Source organism: Protopterus annectens, chromosome 13.part0 (genome assembly GCF_019279795.1).
Source record: "Protopterus annectens isolate FY-2018-M chromosome 13.part0, PAN1.0, whole genome shotgun sequence".
In the NCBI taxonomy this organism is placed as follows: Eukaryota; Metazoa; Chordata; order Ceratodontiformes; family Protopteridae; genus Protopterus; species Protopterus annectens.
In genome coordinates this window covers 502,864,207-502,883,852 of record NC_056747.1, presented here as the reverse complement: position 1 = coordinate 502,883,852, position 19,646 = coordinate 502,864,207, and the positions used below count along the sequence as shown (strand labels likewise).

At 37.9% G+C, this 19,646-nt stretch overlaps 1 protein-coding gene across 1 annotated transcript in view; it reads left to right on the top strand.

The window, feature by feature from the left end:
* The window catches only part of LOC122787923 (dynein beta chain, flagellar outer arm-like), a 5,188,001-nt gene that overhangs the window by 1,371,600 nt on the left and 3,796,755 nt on the right, over positions 1 to 19,646 (top strand). The window contains exon 33 of the mRNA XM_044054850.1: positions 12,393 to 12,546. Coding sequence (XP_043910785.1) covers positions 12,393 to 12,546 — 154 coding nt within the window. The remainder of the gene's footprint in view (positions 1 to 12,392; positions 12,547 to 19,646) is intronic.

The window sequence follows — 19,646 nt, the reverse complement described above, 5'->3', positions numbered from 1 at the left end:
AAGGAAAGTGTATGCAGAAAAATGGAAGAGATTTTTATTTTGGAGTGCAGCAAAGAATTTGGAGATTTCTGAGCCTAATTTGAGTGTGGCTCTTCAATATCTTACTGAGTTATTGGACAAAGGTTTGTCCTTCTCTTCCATTAAGATTCATGCTGCAGCAATTTCAGCTCACTATGATTGTGACCCACCATTGTTTTCGCATCCTTTATTCAAGCAGTTTCTCAGAGGGGCAAAGAATATAAGACCCCCACGTAGAGCTCCTACTCCTGCTTGGGATCTCAATTTTGTGTTGGAAAAACTTACTCTACAACCTTTTGAGCCTGCGGGTACTGCTGATTTGAAATATTTGTCATGGAAGACTGCGTTTTTGTTGGCTATTACTTCTGCAAGAAGGGTTTCTGAGTTGCAGGCCCTTATGGCAGTAGAGCCCTTTCTGATTTTCCATAAGGATAGGGTATCATTACGTACTAATCCTTCCTTTATGCCTAAGGTGGTTTCTAGTGTGGCTTTAAACCAAACTATTCATTTGCCTACTTTCTATGCAGATCCCCAAAATAAAGGGGAAAAGATTTTGCACACTTTAGATGTACATAGGCAGTTGCGTTATTATTTAAGCAGGACTAAGGATTTCAGGCAGTCTCAGCAGTTGTTTGTTTCTTTTGCTTTGAGTTCTCAGGGCAAGCCTGTGTCTAAGCAAACTATTTCTAAGTGGATTGGGTTTTGCATTTCATTTTGTTATTCCCATCATGGCAAGGAGATTCCAGCTGGGATTAGGCCTCATTCCACTAGGGCTACTGCCACTTCAACAGCATTTCTAAGGGGTGGCAACTAAGGATATTTTGGAGGCAGCTACTTGGAGTTCAGTGCATACTTTCTCTAAGCATTACCACCTTCCTCTCTACTCTAAATCTAGGGCTGGTTTTGCCACAGCTATTTTGCAAGGCATGTTGACAGCTCCTGCTTCCTTATGATTTGCCAGCCTCCCTTACCTCTGCTTTGGGATTCTACCCAATGGTTAGGACTGCAGCAATGTGGAATGAAGAACATAGTACAGTTTTGTACCTACCATAAATGTAGATGTTCGAGGATCCACATTGCTGCAGTCCAATTTACCCTCCCACCTTCCCCTCTGTGTTTAGGGGTGGTGGTGTGAGTTGCTATATATTATTGTACATGTGTATATATATATTGTATATAAGTTTGGTGCAGGGCTTTTTGGTGTTTTGGATTGGGCCTTGTCTTTTTAGGGTCTTCTGACATCTGGGGCAAGAAAAGACTGAGGATATGATGTCGGTCATGCGCATTAGTACCCTGACGTCCTGACGTCAGTCTAATGCGCCTTGACCGACGTCAGCCATATACTTTGGTATTCGGGCCGACTGGACAGCGGACTACCCAATGGTTAGGACTGCAGCAATGTGGATCCTCGAACATCTACATTTATGGTAGGTACAAAACTGTACTTTTTCTTCTTCCACTGGTGTTGTTGCTGTGGACGATTTGATTGTCCCCCCATATTTGTTTTCCTGTGTCCCTGAAATCCCTGATTCTGATGTGAACCATTAGTATTAGTGTTGTTTTGATTGTTTGCATTATTAGTGATGTGCTTGTTAGCAAGCCTCTCACTCCTCCTGACCGGGGGCTCTTCATCTAACAAACTATCATTCATTTGTATCCGATTATTATCGTTCACAGCAATAAAGTTATTACCAGAACCACCCAGTTCATTATTAGAACCAAAGTTCACATTTACATTTCCATTGGAAGGAGGTAAAGGGTACGCTAGACCCTTCTCATAAGCCAGAGAGTCCCTATTAAGTTTCTTGATTTTATTTTCTTTAATTTTAAACAAAGCGTTATCAATACTAGTGAAAATACGTAAAAAATCAAATTTGTAGCACAAAAAGTCATTGTCAGATCGGATACTAGAGTCCAATAATGCCAATTCACTTTTCAAATTATCCATCTGTGCGCAATAGTCTTTTATTAAAAGTTCCATAAACTCAACCCCTTGTCGATCAAACAAACTTAAACGTTCCTTGTGAAGGGGTGAGTTTGAAACTAACCCAGTAGGAAACCGCCATTGTCTAAGTCCCTTTGGGACTTGTTGCCTCTTAATGCATTCAGACAAATACTGCACCTCAATTTGCAACTTTTTAAATTTGAACAGTTTGGTGTCATAAACCTTTAAATTATTAATTAAGTTATTTTCACCAATTTCAGAGTTTCTAATGCTGTCAGGCTGAAAAGACCCATTGACAAAACAAGCTGGATCTTTAAACCAGTCTTCCAGAGTCGGAATAATAGATGACGTACTTACTGTACTGCCCAAATCTCCGTTGTTCCCCAAACACTCGTTCATCCTGCTGGAAGGTGCATTTGAAGTCTGAAAGCCTGAACAGGGCATAAAAGAAGAACCAGAAGCCCTTGGAAAATAGTTGCCTCGATCCTGTGATCCTAAGGCAAACGCTGATGTCCCAGACGAAGAAGAATTAGGTAAACCATGAGAGACTGGTTGGAACTGTTTTTAGTATCTGGTGTGGTCCTTTTTTCCTTCATTTTGTATCATATGATATTTGTGTGAGCTGCTGAATTCAGGTCTAGAATATTATATTCTACCAGTACAGCACATTTGTCTGCCATTTCTTTTTGCTTGCATTTAGATCCACATCTTTTTACATGTTTTGAGGTCAAGCAGTTTTTAAAAGCCATCCTCCATAGCAGGCCACCAAGAAAGTCTATTCCTCCTCCTTGAGACCTGAATTAAGTTTTGGAAAAGTTGACTCTTCTTTCTTTTGAGCCAGCAATATTTGTACCTGGATGGATATCTTACTGGTAGCCCTTACTTCAGAAAAAAAGGTTACTGAATGGCAAGCACCTTTTTTCATCTTTTGCTAAGAAAGGGTACCTCTTAAGACTAACCCTTACTTTATTTATTTTATTTATTGAAATTTGTTTACTAAGAAAGCCCAACTGGACACAGGTTCCCGTTTTCAGCAGAGACCCGGGAAGAAAAATTCCAAGGTATCATATTTAATGCAATCAGTATTTATAATAACACATTTTATAATACAATGTCAATGAACACATAGCATAATAGTATAACATTTATATTGATATTCAAAAACATTAAATTTACAAGCTTTGTGTTGAGACTTTACAGATAGAAGAGTGGTGTATAAGATAGATAGGAGTAATTAAAAAAAAATATGATAGAGTTAGGTATTAGAGGAGATAAGCATGTTAGTGTGTTAGTGGAGAATTAGAGATGCAGTAGTAATTTGGATGTATTAATTAGAAGTAGGTATAGTAGTTTAAGAAGTTCAATATACATATTAGAAGGTGATAAGCAGGTTAACAGATGAAGGTGTGTGATAGACCTGACTGATAAAAGAATTGTAATCCAAGTTCTAGATACAGTATTGGAATAGAGATTGATCCTAGCAGCCCTTTGTGGTTTGTAGATGGTAAGCAGTATTTTTATTATTTTACTGAAGGGGATGATTTGGAAGACAGTATTGGAGTAAGGGTATAATTGCTGGGGGTATGGATGATTTCATGGGTTGAGGTGAGCAGAGTATAACATAGTTGGTGAGGAGGCTTGAGCCAGTTAAGTGTTCTCAGTGCTAAACAGTGGTGGGTATGGTAAGGATTGTTGCAAGTGAATCTGGTGGCTTTGTTATAACACTGTTCAAGTTTAGAACTAAGTGAAGCTTATGGGTTGGTCATGATAGGGACTCCATATATGAGAGAGGGTAACTGGTAGTTAGAGTTACTTTGGCAGAGTCTGTAAGGAATTTCCTTACTCTGTTTAGGGGGCCTAGATTTTGATGCATTTTCTTGATGTTGTTGTGGATATGTAAATCGAATTTAATATTGTTGTTGATTGTCATGCCAAGTCATTTTGTATGTGGGGTGACTTCAATCATGGTATTATTATTTAAGGAAGAAATGTTAAAGTTGTTTGTTTTTTTCTTGGAAAATAAGTAATTTATTTTTTTGGGGAGTTAGTAGCAGGTGATTATCCTGTAGCCAACTTTAAACAGAGTTAAAGGCTTCTTGAGTAATTCTCTGATCATGCATTAGTTTGTCAGAAATGCATGTTAGGGTAGAATTATCAGCGTATTGTATGAGGGAGGTTTTCTGGTAGGTTTTATGTAAATTGTTAGTGAATGTATTAAAAAGTAGAGGGCTGAGAATGGAGCCCTGTGGCACACCAGTACTGACAGGAAGGAAGGGAGAAATAGTGGAGCGCCATTTAATGTACTGGTATCTATCATTTAAGTAGTTGTTGAACTATAGCAGTGTGGGTTGTAATAGCCTGAGGGAAGACAGTTCATAGAGGAATTTTTGGAGAGAGACTAGATAAAACATTTTAGAGAGATCAAGTAATAATGAGGAAACAAGTTTGCCTTCATCTCTGACTTTGTTAATAGGATCTGTGAAAGTTAATAAGGACATGGTATTTCTATGGTTAGATCTAAAACCACATTGTGTGGGGGTCAGGAGCTTTTCCTGAAGAATGTTGAAGAGGTTTCTTATGGATGTACTTCTCCAGAATTTTTGACAAAGGGGATAATATGGCATTAGGTCTGAAAATGTTTTTTTCAGATGAGGTTCCTGCTTTATGAAGAGGGATGATGATGAATTTTTTTTCCATAAAGGACTATATGATTCCTTGATAGATCTATTAACTGGAAGAGACACACAATAGGCTATGGAATTGGTGGCCAGCTTGAAGTATTCTGTTTGGTGATTATCTACTAAAGGAGAACAGGGTTTCAGTTTAAAAAGTAATGATTTGATGTAGGAGTACTCTGCCAGAAATGTTGGAGTCAAAAATGGCTGTAACTAAGCAATTGATAGAAAATAGAAAACAGAATCTAAGCCAACTGTAATTTAAGTACTACATATTGCAAAGGAGATACAAGTACTAGATGTGGGACCTTTAGAAAAGGGAAAGAACAAATTACATAGAAATAAATGGAACTTGGGAAACAATTCATGCAGAATAATGTTCAGGAAGAAGAGTGGGGTTTACAGGAAGGCATGAATTAAGTAATATATGTAAGGTTAGAGTGAATAATAATTTTAAAAAGAAAGAACACACTTTTGCAATATATATAATGCAGGAATATGAAAATATAAACATGATTTGTTTTCTTTTCTATTAATATATGTGCCCATGTATTAAGTAATAATTTTAAAAAAGTGTTAAAAATGGGGAAGAATTTTGCATTCCTTCGATGTTTGTAGCCCGCTCAGATTTTATCTAGACAAAACTAAGGTTATTAGAAAGACTGATCAACTTTTTATTTCCTTTTAGGTTTAAAAGCTGGATTGACCTGTTTCTAAACAGATCATCTCCAGATGGATTTCCTAAGCTATTTCCTTTTATTTAAAACTACTTCCAGTCCATGTCAAAGCTCATTCTGTACTAGGACTATCACTTCTTCTGATGGTTTTCACAAGGGTCTGGACTAGAAATACATTTTAGAACATTCACTTGGTTTTCTATTTACACTTTTACAAAACAGCATGCCACCTAAAGTTATTGCTTTCTGGTAAAAGAAAGAAGGAAACTGCCTATCTTGAAGAGATTTTAGATTATGAATCTGGACTGGAAGAAGAAGGGACAGATACAGGTTTTCTCCTTAGCTTTCTGATTCAGACTCAGAGGAGGACTCCATTTCTCCCTTTGGGTTTCCTCTCTGTTTGTGGCTATTTCCTGACTATGATAGTATTTTCAGTGGGAACACATTGAGGTTTCTGAATTCCTCAGAAAATTTTGAACAGTTTCAGAAGGAATTTCTTGAATCTTCATTATTTACTCCAGTCCTGTCAGCTTTGAAGGATGCATGTGTCTCTGCCTGATAGCCAGCTATCTGCCCCTAGAAAGGCAGATAGAATGTATAAAGTTCCACAGCCTTTTTAAGTTTTTATACACTGTTTTCAAACCTGACATAGCAGCTATAGCTTTAGGTATTCCTACTGCTGCTAAACAGTTAATTCCTATCATACTCTTTCTGATAAGAGTGGGAAGATTATTGGTAGGAACAGGAAATATCATATACTTTTGCAACTTTGATTTTCAGAATTTTGAATTGGCAGGCTCATATGTTAATGTTTATTCTGACTAATTGTGAATGTATGAGGAATGTATGGTCTGTGTTTTCTTTTTGTGAGGAAACATCTGCTTTAAATTATTTAGTTTTTTCTATTGTACTAGCACTGTTTTCTGTTTACAGTGTATGTATGGCTGTGTTGGTAATTCTCCAGGGCTATTGACTCTGGTACTGTTTTGAGGAGGTTTGACTGGTTGCATTCTCAGAACCTCCCAAGAGGATGTGACTAATGAGTTTTTATTTTTTTCTTTTGAACAGAAATGCACTTTTTGGTTCCTTTGTTGCAAAGGTAATCAAAGTATGTAGTGAAAGGGGTAAGTTAAATCAAGGAATCACTAAGATTTTTTACCCGCCTTTTTTCTTGTTTTCTGAGGGATTCTTTAACCCTTCAAACAATTTTGGGATAATGGTAAGGATGTTCCAAAAATAATTCAGGAGCCCTCAAAACCAAGGACAGTCCAAGTAGTCACTTTGACTATTTAAGTGATTTTGCCCCCCACCCACCAAACCCCGACAGTCCCCTTTCCCTTCCAGAAAGTCTAAATCTCCATTTTTCTCTTTGGCAACAATTTCAGACGAATAGGTTCTGAAGATCATACATCAATGTTACAGGTAGCATTGAGAGGATATTCTTCCTTGACAGGAGGTTATATCTCATCCACCCAGGTGACAATGTTTTATTTCCTCCTGCCCTCCATTACATATTGTTTCAGGGCATGATAGAACCAGTTCCTTCTTTCCAGGTTAGAAAAGGTTTTTGTTCAAGGATGTTTTTAGTGTCAGCTTGGAGACCAGTTCTGGATCTTTCTTCTTAGACCTTTTTATGATGGTGCCTAAATTCAGCATTATGTAATTTCACAATTTGTTATTTATTCTTCCTCATTCAAGTTGCCTGGTAATTCTACATTCAAAGATGCTAATCACATTCCTATTTATCCAAATGTCAGGGGTTTCTTAAGGTTTGTGTGTCTGGATCACTTTATCAGTTCTCTTCTTTACCCTTTGGACTATCCACTAGACCAAGGGTGTTCTCTAAGTGCCTAGCTCCAGTTATAGCTTATTTCAGGCTATGAGGTATCTGTTTTTTTTTCCATATTTAGATGGCTTGCTTATCTTTGTAGAGTCTTTTTCAAAGCGTCAGGAATTATTTCTCACCTGGAAGAGAGATCTCTTATACAAGCTGGGATTCCAAGAGAACATTAAAAATTCCTTTTTGACTCCTTCACACAGGGCAGTGTTCTTGGGGTGTCAGCTGGTCACTTCAGTTTCAAGAGATATTCTTCCACAGATAAAAACAGATCTATATCTAGATGTATTTGTTAGGTTTTCCACTCAGACTTTGGACACTGTAAGGGAATACCTCAGGATTTTGGGTCTCACGGCATCTATGATTCTCACAATAACCCTGGTAAGACAGCACATCCAAAGATACAATGGTCATTGAAGTCTCTTTGGTCCAAGCATCAAAATCCATTGTCTTTTCAAATCCCAATGCTGCAAAAAATTACTTGTTGGATACAGCAAATATCCTTAAATTCAAGTCTCCCCTTATCCCTCCCATTTTAAAAAAGAGTCATTCATCACAGATTTCTTTGCTTGGAGAGCAGTACAAAGTGTGTGGGATACCTAGGATAAATGCAAGCACATTTATATGAAAGAGATGCTTGCCCTGGTCAAGGCACTGAATTATCTAAATCATCTTTGATCCCTAGGACCTCTTCAAGTTGTTTCAGATAATACCACAGTCATGTGGTACATCTTCAAGGGGGGGGGCAGGTTATACCCACTTTGCAGACTAGCCATGTATGGTTTGGATAGAGCTTCACAGCACAATATCACTCTACAGGCATCTTTCATTCCATCAGAGTAATACTGTGTGGCAGACAAGCTGAACAGGACAGGGCAGATCCTCACTTACGCAATTTAGATCAGAAGGTCTTCCAAGATCCATTTGTGTCCTCTCTAAACAATCAATAAGCAAGTTTCTGCTCCAGGACTCTGTGCTAAAAGCCTTGGGACACAGATGACTTTTTCTTTGACAGGTATGTTCCTGTATGCTTTTCTACCCTTTTCACTGATATCCAGGGTACTTCTGAAGATTCAGAAGGAATACCCAAGATCTTTGTTGTGACTTCCTTTCTGGCTCATGTAACAATGGCTCTTCTTTCTTTTGGAAATGGCCCCAGGCTATTACTACAAGCTTCCTTGCAGAATGGATCTAGTCACATAAGATCAGGGGTGCTGGATACATTCCAACCCCCTTCAACTTTAACTGACAGCCTGGATGATAAGGGTACTTCTGAAGATTCAAAAGGAATACCCAAGATCTTTGTTGTGACTCCCTTTCTGGCTCAGGTAACAATGGCTCTACTTTCTTTTGGAAATGGCCACAGGATATTACTACAAACTTCCTTGCAGAATGGATCTAGTCACATAAGATCAGGGGTGGTGATACATCCCAACCCCCATCAACTTTAACTGACAGCCTGGATGATAGGGTCTTATTTTCCTTTTGACATCTCTTTACTGAGAACATGCAGCAGGTACAGATGGAAGCAAGAAAGCCTGCTACTAGAAAATCATATATTAGCAATGGAAAAGGTTTTCTAGATGGTACAAATAACATAGACAGTACCCATTCAGGGCTAGTTGTTTTCTGGTTTTGCAATATTTGTGTGAGTTACTATGTTATGGCCTTTCATACTACTCTATCAAGGTTCATTTTTGGCCATTTCAGCATATCTGCCCATGGAACCTTATATTTCAATGCATTCTCATGTCAAAATGATTTTGAAAGAGGTTTTGCATAATAGGTCTCATAGAAAACCAGTGGCCCTTCCTTGGGATCTTAGTTTTGTGTCAGAGAAAGTAACACTTGCTACCATTTGAACCAACTAATCTGGCTGGCTTGAGGTTCTTCACATGGAAACAGTGTTATTGATTGATCTGACTTCTGCAAGAAGAGTATCGGAGTTGCAAGTTGTTATGGTGAGCCAACCCTGTTTCATTTTCCACAGTGACAGGGTTTCTTTGAGAACTAATCTGTCTTTTATTCCTAAAGTGGTATCCGAGTGTACTTTAATCCAAACTATATATTCCCCCATTGTCTTTACCGATCTTAAAATGAGAGAAAAAGGCTACACTAAACCTTTGATGTCCACAGACATCTTAGGTACTGTCTTGAGAGAACTTAGTCTTTCACATCTTTGGATCTAGTCTTTTCTTGTGAAGGTAAGAAGAGACAACCTGTCTCAATATAGACTATTTCCAAATGTTTGTCTAAGGCTATAACTTTTTTTTGTACTCACCACAATAAATTTTTTCCAGGCAAGGTAAAGGTTTACTCTTCCAGGGCCTTGGGTTCATCTATCACTTTTTAGAAAGAGTTGTATTCCAGAAGTATTAGAAGCTGCAACTTGATCCTCTATACATAACTTTACAAAGCATTATAAGCTTGAATCCAGAGGTGTCTATTTTCATACGTTTCAAAAATCAGACAACATGAATCTAACATTATACTAAGTACATAACTTTCATTTCCTTCTCTGGGTCTAGATCAGGTTTTGCAAGGACCATTCTCCAGGGGCTCCTGGGCAACATATAGCTAAGGCAGCTTCAGCAGCGATCAGTATGATGAACATTGTACAGCTGTGTAAGTAACCTTACCATAACAGTAGATGTTGGAATGATGACTGCTGCAGCAGCCACTCCCTCCCTCCACTCCCCCCCACCCTTATTTTCATTGTGTTGTGTATACCAGGGCATGTTTTTTCATGCCTTATATTTGCCTAGCTGATTTAGTCCTGGAAGTATTAACAAAGGCTCAAGTCAGAATCAGCTGCATTTACAGACTTGAAATTTTTGTTTTGGAAAACGCTATTTCTGGTGACTTTTACATCAGCTAGGGGAATTTCAGAGATACATGCCTTGCATGTTACTTCTCCATATTTGTTCTTACATAACAATAAAGTGACCTTAAGAACTAATCCATACTTTGTTCCCAGCGCAGTTTCTAAAAATAACATTAACCAGTCTGTTAAACTTCCAGTGTTATTTCCAAAGTATTCCAACAAAGGAGACTGTATCTACTGCACATCTTAGATGTTCACAGTCAACTCTGATTCATAGAACCAACGCTTTCAGAAAGGACACACAGTTATTTGTTTCTTTTGCACCTAACAAATTAGACTGTAAGGATTCTAAGCAAACACTGTCCATATGGTTATCAGACTTTTTCTCCCGTGTTTACTCAATCAGCATCAACAATCTAACCTCAAAATCTAAGGCCCAATCCATGCAATCCAAGGCAACTTCTACGGCTTTTTTCAGAAATTCCTCGATTAGTGATATTTGTGTGACAGCCACACAGTCTATGCTACATACCATTTCCAAGCATAATAAAGTTGACATAATTTCTAGAACCCAGAGCTGCATTTAGAACTTCACTTCTCAGACATATCCTGTCATGATTCCATCCAAGATCTCTAGTAGCTTGTAATTCTGTCTCAAGTGCAAGATTGGATGGTCTGATGAAATAAGATAAAGAAGGTATGTACTAAACTTAAAAATGGATCCTTTTCATCCAAGTCCATCCAATATAACATCACTCCCACTAACCCCCAGCCAAATTGTCACTTTTCAGTTGTCAGTATTCCATTGCATTCTCCTGGTATAGATGATCAGTAGGCTACAAACTTAAACTGAAGACGAGGTTCACAGGGGATTATAGGAAAGTTTGGAGAAGCATGAGGCACTAAAGCACTAGCTAATACCCTGATCAGATATTAGCAGCGGCTCGGTACTCATCTGCCAGATCAGACAGACTTGGATGAAAAGGATTTAACATGGTATGTACATAGATTCTGTTTGTGGATTTTGGCTATAGCAGAACATAAGTGCTATTTGTATGACATTAGCAAGGTAGTAGATACCGTCTCTCGGTACCTTCTAAGTATCTTGATATGGGATGTTGCCACAGAAGCAGTGCATGAACATAGGTAGTATCCTGGTTGCTTTGTGTAACATTTAGGGGCAATGGGGGATGAAAACACTGTAGCTTGTGGTGTACCTGACACACATGTACCACGACTCTAACTTAGAAACTGCTCTGTACAGTTTGCAGCTGCAAGGGCTTTGCTGGCTCTGTGCAGGCAGTAACAGTGTGTTGGTTCTGTTTATTGTACATCCACCATTTTTGTCTTGATTTGCTATTGCCATAGCACCTTGTGTATGTATCCTTGCTCCCATCTAGAGTACCCCATTTGAAAATGGCATTGTCATAAATTTATAGCAATCTATAGTTTCAGCCCTTTACATACTGTTCTTTAAGCTGCCTACTGTGAGTTTACATTTCATCCAATGTAAGGTTATGTTAGTATAGTTAAATACAGCAGAATTATTATTATTATTATTATTAGCATAATAATGACCTACTAGGTTTCTGGGTATAAGCTATATTTTGGCAGCATGTTTGAATGATTCATCTTTGAATTACAATTTCAAGTTGTAGAGTGAATTATCATATATGGTTCATAAATTTGTCTGCTGTCTTGGATTTGCACTGAATATTATTATGTTATCCTTAAGCTGTATACTTCTTGCTTGTCTTGCAACTCAGATGCACAGATGGAAGTGCACCCTTTGTAAATCATTCATTGCCACATCTTAGTCTTGCATCAGCACATTTCACTTACACATAGTAGCTAGCCTTTGTAAATCATATTCAGAGTTTCTGTATGCCTACTTGCATACAGTTATGAACCTAAAACATTATATAGAGCTGCCAGTGTTGTTTTTAAATATTGCCTATGAAACATTACAATGTAGTGTCAGCCTTGCTTTTAAATACCACATATCATATAACTGATTATTATGCAGAGGTATGGCAGTAAAATGTAAGATTTCATTATCTCATGACTTGTTGCGAAAGCAATTTTATAGACATAAGTATGCACTGACATTAGTTAAGTACTTGCAATTTAGTTTTGATCAGAATACTTACTTGCTCACCATATCAGTACATCTTCAGAAATCAGTAGCATGACACTTCAACAGCCAGAATGAGATTAAAAATAAGTTAACAAAAACAGAAATTTCACTTTGTAAGGGGAAGCAGATATTTGCCATGTAATGTAAAGGTGTCGACCCTCAGCCATGCATGAAATGACTTCTGCAAAGTTTGATCTCTTTTCATGGATTTGCTTAACTTCACAGATCATACATTAAATTTCTGCTCTTACAAAATATTTTTTTGCTCTTCATCATCAGTTGACATTGCCACTGATTGAAGACCTTGGTAATCCTGCCATGAAAACTAGGCACTGGAAGCAGTTGGTGCGGCTGACAGGAGGCGTACTACATGTCACTGCAGAGAACTTGAGAACTATGACATTGGGAGACCTACTTACATTGGGACTTCAAAGTAAGTCTTATGAAATAACATGCTAGTTTTATAACCTTATCGAGTCTACAGGTCAAATAGTGGAGAAACTCAGAAGTATGGCACAGAAACAGTATGTAATAGGAGACAGCAAGAATAAGCAACAGACAACATTTTTCTCAACATATTGTGAATAATTGGTAGAAAAGTTGTCTTTCAAGCACATGAATTTCATTTGAGTGGCTGCATGTTTTCATATTTTTTGTAAGTGCAATTTTGTACAGTTACATGTTTTATCTATTAACCTATTGTTTTTGCAGAGGGATTGTACAGACTGACATTTAATATTTTTTAATATTTTACCTTAGACTGCATCTACTAAAGTAGGGGAAAACTAGACAAGTTACTAAATGTTAAGTCTTCATGTGTTATTCATTGTTTTTCCCTTAAAAAAATCTCAGAGCCAGTCATAGGTGAGATGGTCCCGAGTCTTCAAAGTAGCATTATTTTTTTCCAGTAAGAATAGTTAAAGCATTCATAGGTTGCAGATGAAGGTCCTTTCTTTCAAATCTATAGACCAACATGAAACACAAACTCTAATGCAATAAAATCATAAGCACCCTTTACTGATCCAGGTGTCTAGCTCTTTTTAAACGTGTTTAATAAGTTTAATTTCCATATATTGCAGAGATTAAGTATTGATTGAGATACACATCTTTTTTTATAAATCCTAGTAAGTAAGACCGACAGATGAAAAATTGTTATGTCTCAGTGTTTTTGTAGTAGTATGCAGATACATTCCCAGTATAAGTCTTTAAACATTGTTAGTAGTTCTGTATGCCAAATAGAACCTACCCCCAATGCAGCATTACATTAAAAGGAATAGCAACAACCCCATATAATGAAGAGCTTTACTTCTAATATGGTTAGCATTTTCTTTGAAAGAGAATTTGTTTGACAGCAACATACAAATATCCGTCAGTACCTTTCTGTGTACTAAGATGGCATTATTTAAGTTAATGTGCATGTCAGAATTAAAATTTTCCCTAGTCTGAACTTTACCTTTTTGGATACTAAAACTAAGTTTTTAATTCTTTATTCCTGTATGAATGAGTACAGTTAATGGGGGTGTTTGGTTGTTTGGTTAACATAATTTACTGATGCAGCTACTGCACTGATTTTGATGTCATTGCATATAAAAACCCATGACACAAGTGTTGTAGGGAGTGCATTAGAAAACAAGGTTAAATAAAAACAGGCTCAGAATGGAGCCCCAAGGAACCACACTAGCCGTTTCTGTCCAATTTGATGTACGACCTTGTAGACTGTGGAGTGACACCATAGAGTCAATTTCTTAGTCGCTCAGTTATCCACCTAATAATGAATGGATTGACTCATTGTAATAATCGACTGTTGGTAATACCATCATAGGGTACACAGTCAAAGATGTAAATACGTTTTAAGTAAAATGTTTTAACTGAAAGCTGTATGGCTGTAGACAAAGGTTTGTGCACATCTACTACTTACTAAGCCAGTCAAGCGCAGTCTTTTTTGGAAAAAACTATTATTGCAAAGGGTCAATCTTCAGGTTGTACTTGAGAAGATTTTACAGCACGTATTTGACTCTTTGAAAACATTTACCAACAATAGATGCTAAAGCTATTGGGTGACAATTATTTGTAAGTCTCCATTTTGTGAATAAGTACCATATAAGATGTGTTCTAGTCTCTTTGAAAAGGTCAGCGATCTTTTAGCACTTCTCAGTTACACAGATATTTCAGAATATAAACCCAGTAGTATCGGCACAGTTTACTGTCTTGATTTTAGCTGTTAAATAGTTAAATATAGCAATTAATTCAATTCCCTAAGTATTTATGCTCAGCGGTCCCATCCCCTAGGAGAGAGCATAACTGAAGTGACTGGCAATGGCTTGGCCAACCATTTATGCCGTCACCTTCTTGGAATAGTTTATTTGTTTGGGAATGGGGGAGGAGAACAGTAAATGGCTAGTGCATCCATACCTTGGTCTGCCTTGGTAAGACACTTAGTGAGGGAAAAATAGGAAAATGAGGACTGAAAGAGTTTTGGAGTAGTTTTTTAAGGACAGTGAACATGCCAGAATGGTATAGTACCCAAGGTTTAGTAATTTGTAAATCAGCAAGCATTGCAGTGGGTCTGATTTTTTTTCCAGCACTGCAATCCAGCCTGCCCCTCCAGACATAGTGCACTGATGAAAGGAGGGCTGGCTGTGCATTTTATTCACTTTAGTGGCATATTTTTCATGTGGAGACAGAAAACATCAGCAGGGATATGATATGAGGTACCTGTAGAGAAAGTAAAGTAGATGATTTTAGAAATTATAGGGTTTTTGCCTACTGCTAAAGGCATGATCTTCCAACTGCTCCATTACTACAGACTTGTTTCAGGTTTAGAGGAAAATATTTAAAGCAGAAACGAGACTTGAGTCTTCAAAAGGAAAACTTGCATAATTTGTCCAGTGTCAGGATTATGGTTTTGATAAGTAGCTTGTTGACATATTGTGCATCCGCAGATAGCATTTTTGGCCAGTTCATAAGCAATCACCAGATAATATATTGTCTGTCTGTCTCTGTGCTTATATGAATAAAAGACTGAAAATGTCAGAAAAGTTCCTGAAGTTGTTTTTTTTTTTTTTTTTTTTTTTTTACAGCTTATTTTTTTCTCTTCAGAGGTCATTTTCAGAATTGTCCAAATAATTTCCATATATTTATGATGGCAATTTCATTCTAGTTCTGCTATTACTAACTGTTTTTCTTGCACTCTGCTTAGTCCAGTTTGTCCTGCAACCTGTATTCCCTCCAACCTTTGCTTTTCCTTTTTCCAACTCGTCTCTTTAAACTTTTCCCTGTCTCCCAGAATGCCTTGCACCTCTTAAAACCCTGTCCCTGCCTTTGGTGCACTCTTCCTCTCCCTCGGCGCATTTCGGGACTGTTGTAAAGTGATTGTAACTTACAATTGAAACTGATTAACAGGTATTTTTAATTTTCTGTTACTGCATTACTGCTGAATGTTTGATTGTTGTTACACAATATTTTACTTATATAATATGCTTTCTCCAATATTTGTAGAGCGGTGTTCTACAAATAGCCATCAATAGCCCTATGCTACCAGTATATAATCGTAACTAACAGTGATAGGAATCTGTTGTGTTCGTAATTTATCGTAGCCTTTGCTGCTAGCAACAAGGTTCTTATATTAGCAACTGTTGTAACTGATAATCCATTATAGCTCTCCAGCTAACAACAGGGTTATTTAACATAGGGTTATGTGTTATCACTCTATTTGTGGCTTTTCCAGCTAGCAACAGGGTTATTTAACATAGGGTTATGTGTTATCACTCTATTTGTGGCTTTTCCAGCTAGCAACAGGGTTATTTAACATAGGGCTATGTGTTATCACTCTGTCTGTGGCTTTTCCAGCTAGCAACAGGGTTATTTAACATAGGGCTATGTGTTATCACTCTGTCTGTGGCTTTTCCAGCTAGCAACAGGGTTATTTAACATAGGGCTATGTGTTATCAATCTATTTATGGCTTTTCCAGCTAGCAACATGGTTATTTAACATAGGGTTATGTGTTATCACTCTATTTGTGGCTTTTCCAGCTAGTGACAGGGTTATTTAACATAGAGTTATGTGTTATCACTCTATTTGTGGCTTTTCCAGCTAGCAACAGGGTTATTTAACGTAGGGCTATGTGTTATCACTCTATTTGTGGCTTTTCCAGCTAGTGACAGGGTTATTTGACATAGAGCTATGTGTTATCACTCTATTTGTGGCTTTTCCAGCTAGTGACAGGGTTATTTAACATAGGGTGATGTGTTAGTACTCTATTTTTAGCTTTTCCAGTTAACGTCAGAGGTAACATAAGAGCGGGTCTAGTTTTATGTTACTCAAACATAGGCTTCTTACTCAAAAAGCTTCTCCTGCTAGCTGTAGGGTTAATGTAACAGCGTTGCTGTTTATTAAGCTATAGCTTATCCAGCTAGCGAGAGAGGTAATTTAATAGCGGGTGTAGCTGCTCTTACTCTAATATAGCTTTTTTTAACTAGCGACAAGTCTAATTTAACATCAGGTGCTATGTTTATTAAGCTATTTAGCCTTTTCAGCTAGCGACTGATGTACCTTACCAACTGATGTGGTTTCTCTTAACCTAATATTATTGTTTTAGTAGTGACAAGGTTAATTTCATCAGCGAGTGTTTCCTTAGCCTTATTTATGCTCCTACCAACTTAATGTTGATTGCTGTTACTCCATACCAGATGTTAATGTCTGCGTATGTGTTTATTTGGGACTGAATACAACCAGCCATATTTACAAACGCTTTATTTTGTCCTTTACACCAAGAGAGTTTGCTTTGTCTGTGCTACCTAGACTTTAAGGAAGGCACATCAATGGTGTTTCAAAGCTAACATGGTCTTGATACCTACCTGACTCAGTCTTTATGTTGATTGTTGCAGAATCTACTGGCTTACAGGCTGCTTTTCAAACCGTTTAGCTACTAAGTGTGCATAAATGGTTTAACTCTCTTGCCTTTACTCATATTCCCTTAACCTCATATCTGTGCTGCTTCAATTGATTGCACTGTTACATTTAATATCTATAGTATTTTATTTCCATTGCTGAATTCATGTGTTTTTGTCTTTTTTATCTTTGTATTTTTACTCTAAAGTTAGCCCCAAAATTATCATAGAACCTAACAAGTGTAGTCTCATATAGCTTGTGATAAACTACCTTCATCTAATTCCCTCTCCTTTCACACCCTGATACTCCTCTATCAAACTTAATATACCTATCACCCTACTTAATTCCACCCATCACTTAACCTCTCCCCCTCTCCTCTTATACTTCCTCTAGGTTCTACCTTCTCAAGTATAGCCTGGGCACCTACCCCCTACAAAATACTGTGCTCTACCATTACTGGGAACTGCAACTTATACAGAGCCCATCATCCTCGACCAGCCTCTAGACTGCAAGAACTACCAGCCCACTTGCCTCAGAAACGAATGTACGTCTCTGCTATTGTATAGCTGTAGTCCTTTGTAATCCCCAAATGGCTCCCTGCATACCACCAGACCCCACCAACACTTAAACCTTCTGCTCTCTGTCCTCCTTAGTAAGCCTATATACTAGTCGACTTTATCACCTTACCTAGCCTTAAGTTACTCGAACCTCTGCTCATCTCTGGCCGACCGGTTCTGTATTTATTCAACCCTGTCTCACTACTTTCTTTCTTGCATTTGTGTGTGCCACTGCTATCTGCCTGCTTAGTTCCCACACAGCGTACCTCAGCTCCCCATTAACTACTCTCTCTAACCATTCCATTTCTTATCTACTCTTCTTAACAAATCATCCTATTTTTCTTGCTATCTTTCCCTCTCCTCTGGCTCTTTCCTGCTCTCCTTTCCTCTTACTTTGATAACTTTGGCCCCCTTTATTTTTATTTTTTCTATCTCACTCTCTATTTTTAGCTTACCTGCAAGAGCCCCCTGTCTTTACTGCTCTGCTATTACTGATTGTTTCTCTTGCACTCTGCTTGGTCCAGTGCAGTCCCACTCTGTTCGCCCTCGCTAAACTTGGGCTCACTTCACTCATCTACCCTACTCCCATTCCCATCCAGCCCACATAAATTACTTTTTTAACAGTCACAAGCCTACCTCCAACTCCACCTTCAACCAGTTACCCTCTGTCATTACTCCATCACCAATCACTGTCTCATTAATCTGTGTCCAATCAGGATTGGCCACTCACCCCCCCCACCATAAACATTACTTATTAACCTATCCTGTCAACTAAGCACAGTAACCCTACTAACTAAGCATCATCAACCCACACCCTTACACCCTACTGACACACATAACCTACATAAATCATAGTCTAACCCTTTCACACTCTCAGTCATGTCCCTCTGTACCTGCAGCACACTAACCCTTTTTAGCCTAACTCTGTCTCCTTTCATATCACACTGCTTTAACCCCCCCCCCCACAAATAGTAAAATCTTCCACATCCAATACTGCTCTAATAGACAAAAGCAAAATGCAAAATCCTACTCAAACATTGGATCCACTTTATACAATCCAAGCATAATACTGAACACCAAATTCAAACTTCTACCTGTCTTATCTAAATCCACATGCCCATTTATTACCAAATTAATGTCTTCTAATAAATGAATCCAGCTTAACCACCATATTAAATCTATCTCCTATTTAGCCCAATGTGGCGACATCCATCCCAATCCAGGTCCATACTCTAATCCCATCTATCCCAACACATCTACCACTAAATGTCTACAGTTAATCAGTCTTAACCTATGTAGCATTTGCAACAAAACCACAGAACTCCACACATGGCTAACCCAGCACTCCCCTAACATACTTGCACTCACTGAAACTTGGCTCAAACCACACATAAAAGACACTGAACTACTCCCCTCAGGCTATAACATAATAAGAGCAGACGGAACACATAAAAAAGGGGGAGGTGTAGCTTTAATTTATCCCCATACTCTCACTCGTCTTCCATGTACCAAACCTATCCCCTCCTTCTCTACAGCAGAAATCGTGCTAGCTTCCTTAAAACTCAATATTACAAAACAACTATGTATTGCAGTCTTATATATTCCCCCAGGGAACAACATCCCTATATTAGAAAACATCCTGTCCTGGATCTCCCAAAATATATCCAATGAAACCAGCATCATAGGGGATACCAACATAAATTGGCAGGATCTAAATTCCAACAACTCCATCAATACCATAAACCTTTATGGTTTTACTCAGCTAATCTCTGCCCCAAGTAGATTCTCAAGAAATAATACCCAAAGATCCACACTTGACTGGATCTTAGTATCAGATACTCTCAAATACACAAACTCTGGAACCCTACCAAACACCATGAGTGATTGCCTACCTGCATACACCAACAGGACCATGACCAACATCATGAGAAACACAATTATAAAACCTCACGCAATTTATCTAATTTTGACCAACACCAATTTAACTCGATTCTAAAATGTATAAATTGATCCATACTAAAAACTCTACATTTAGATGAAGCTGTTAGCCACTTCAACAAAATATTCCTAGAAACCCTCAATAGC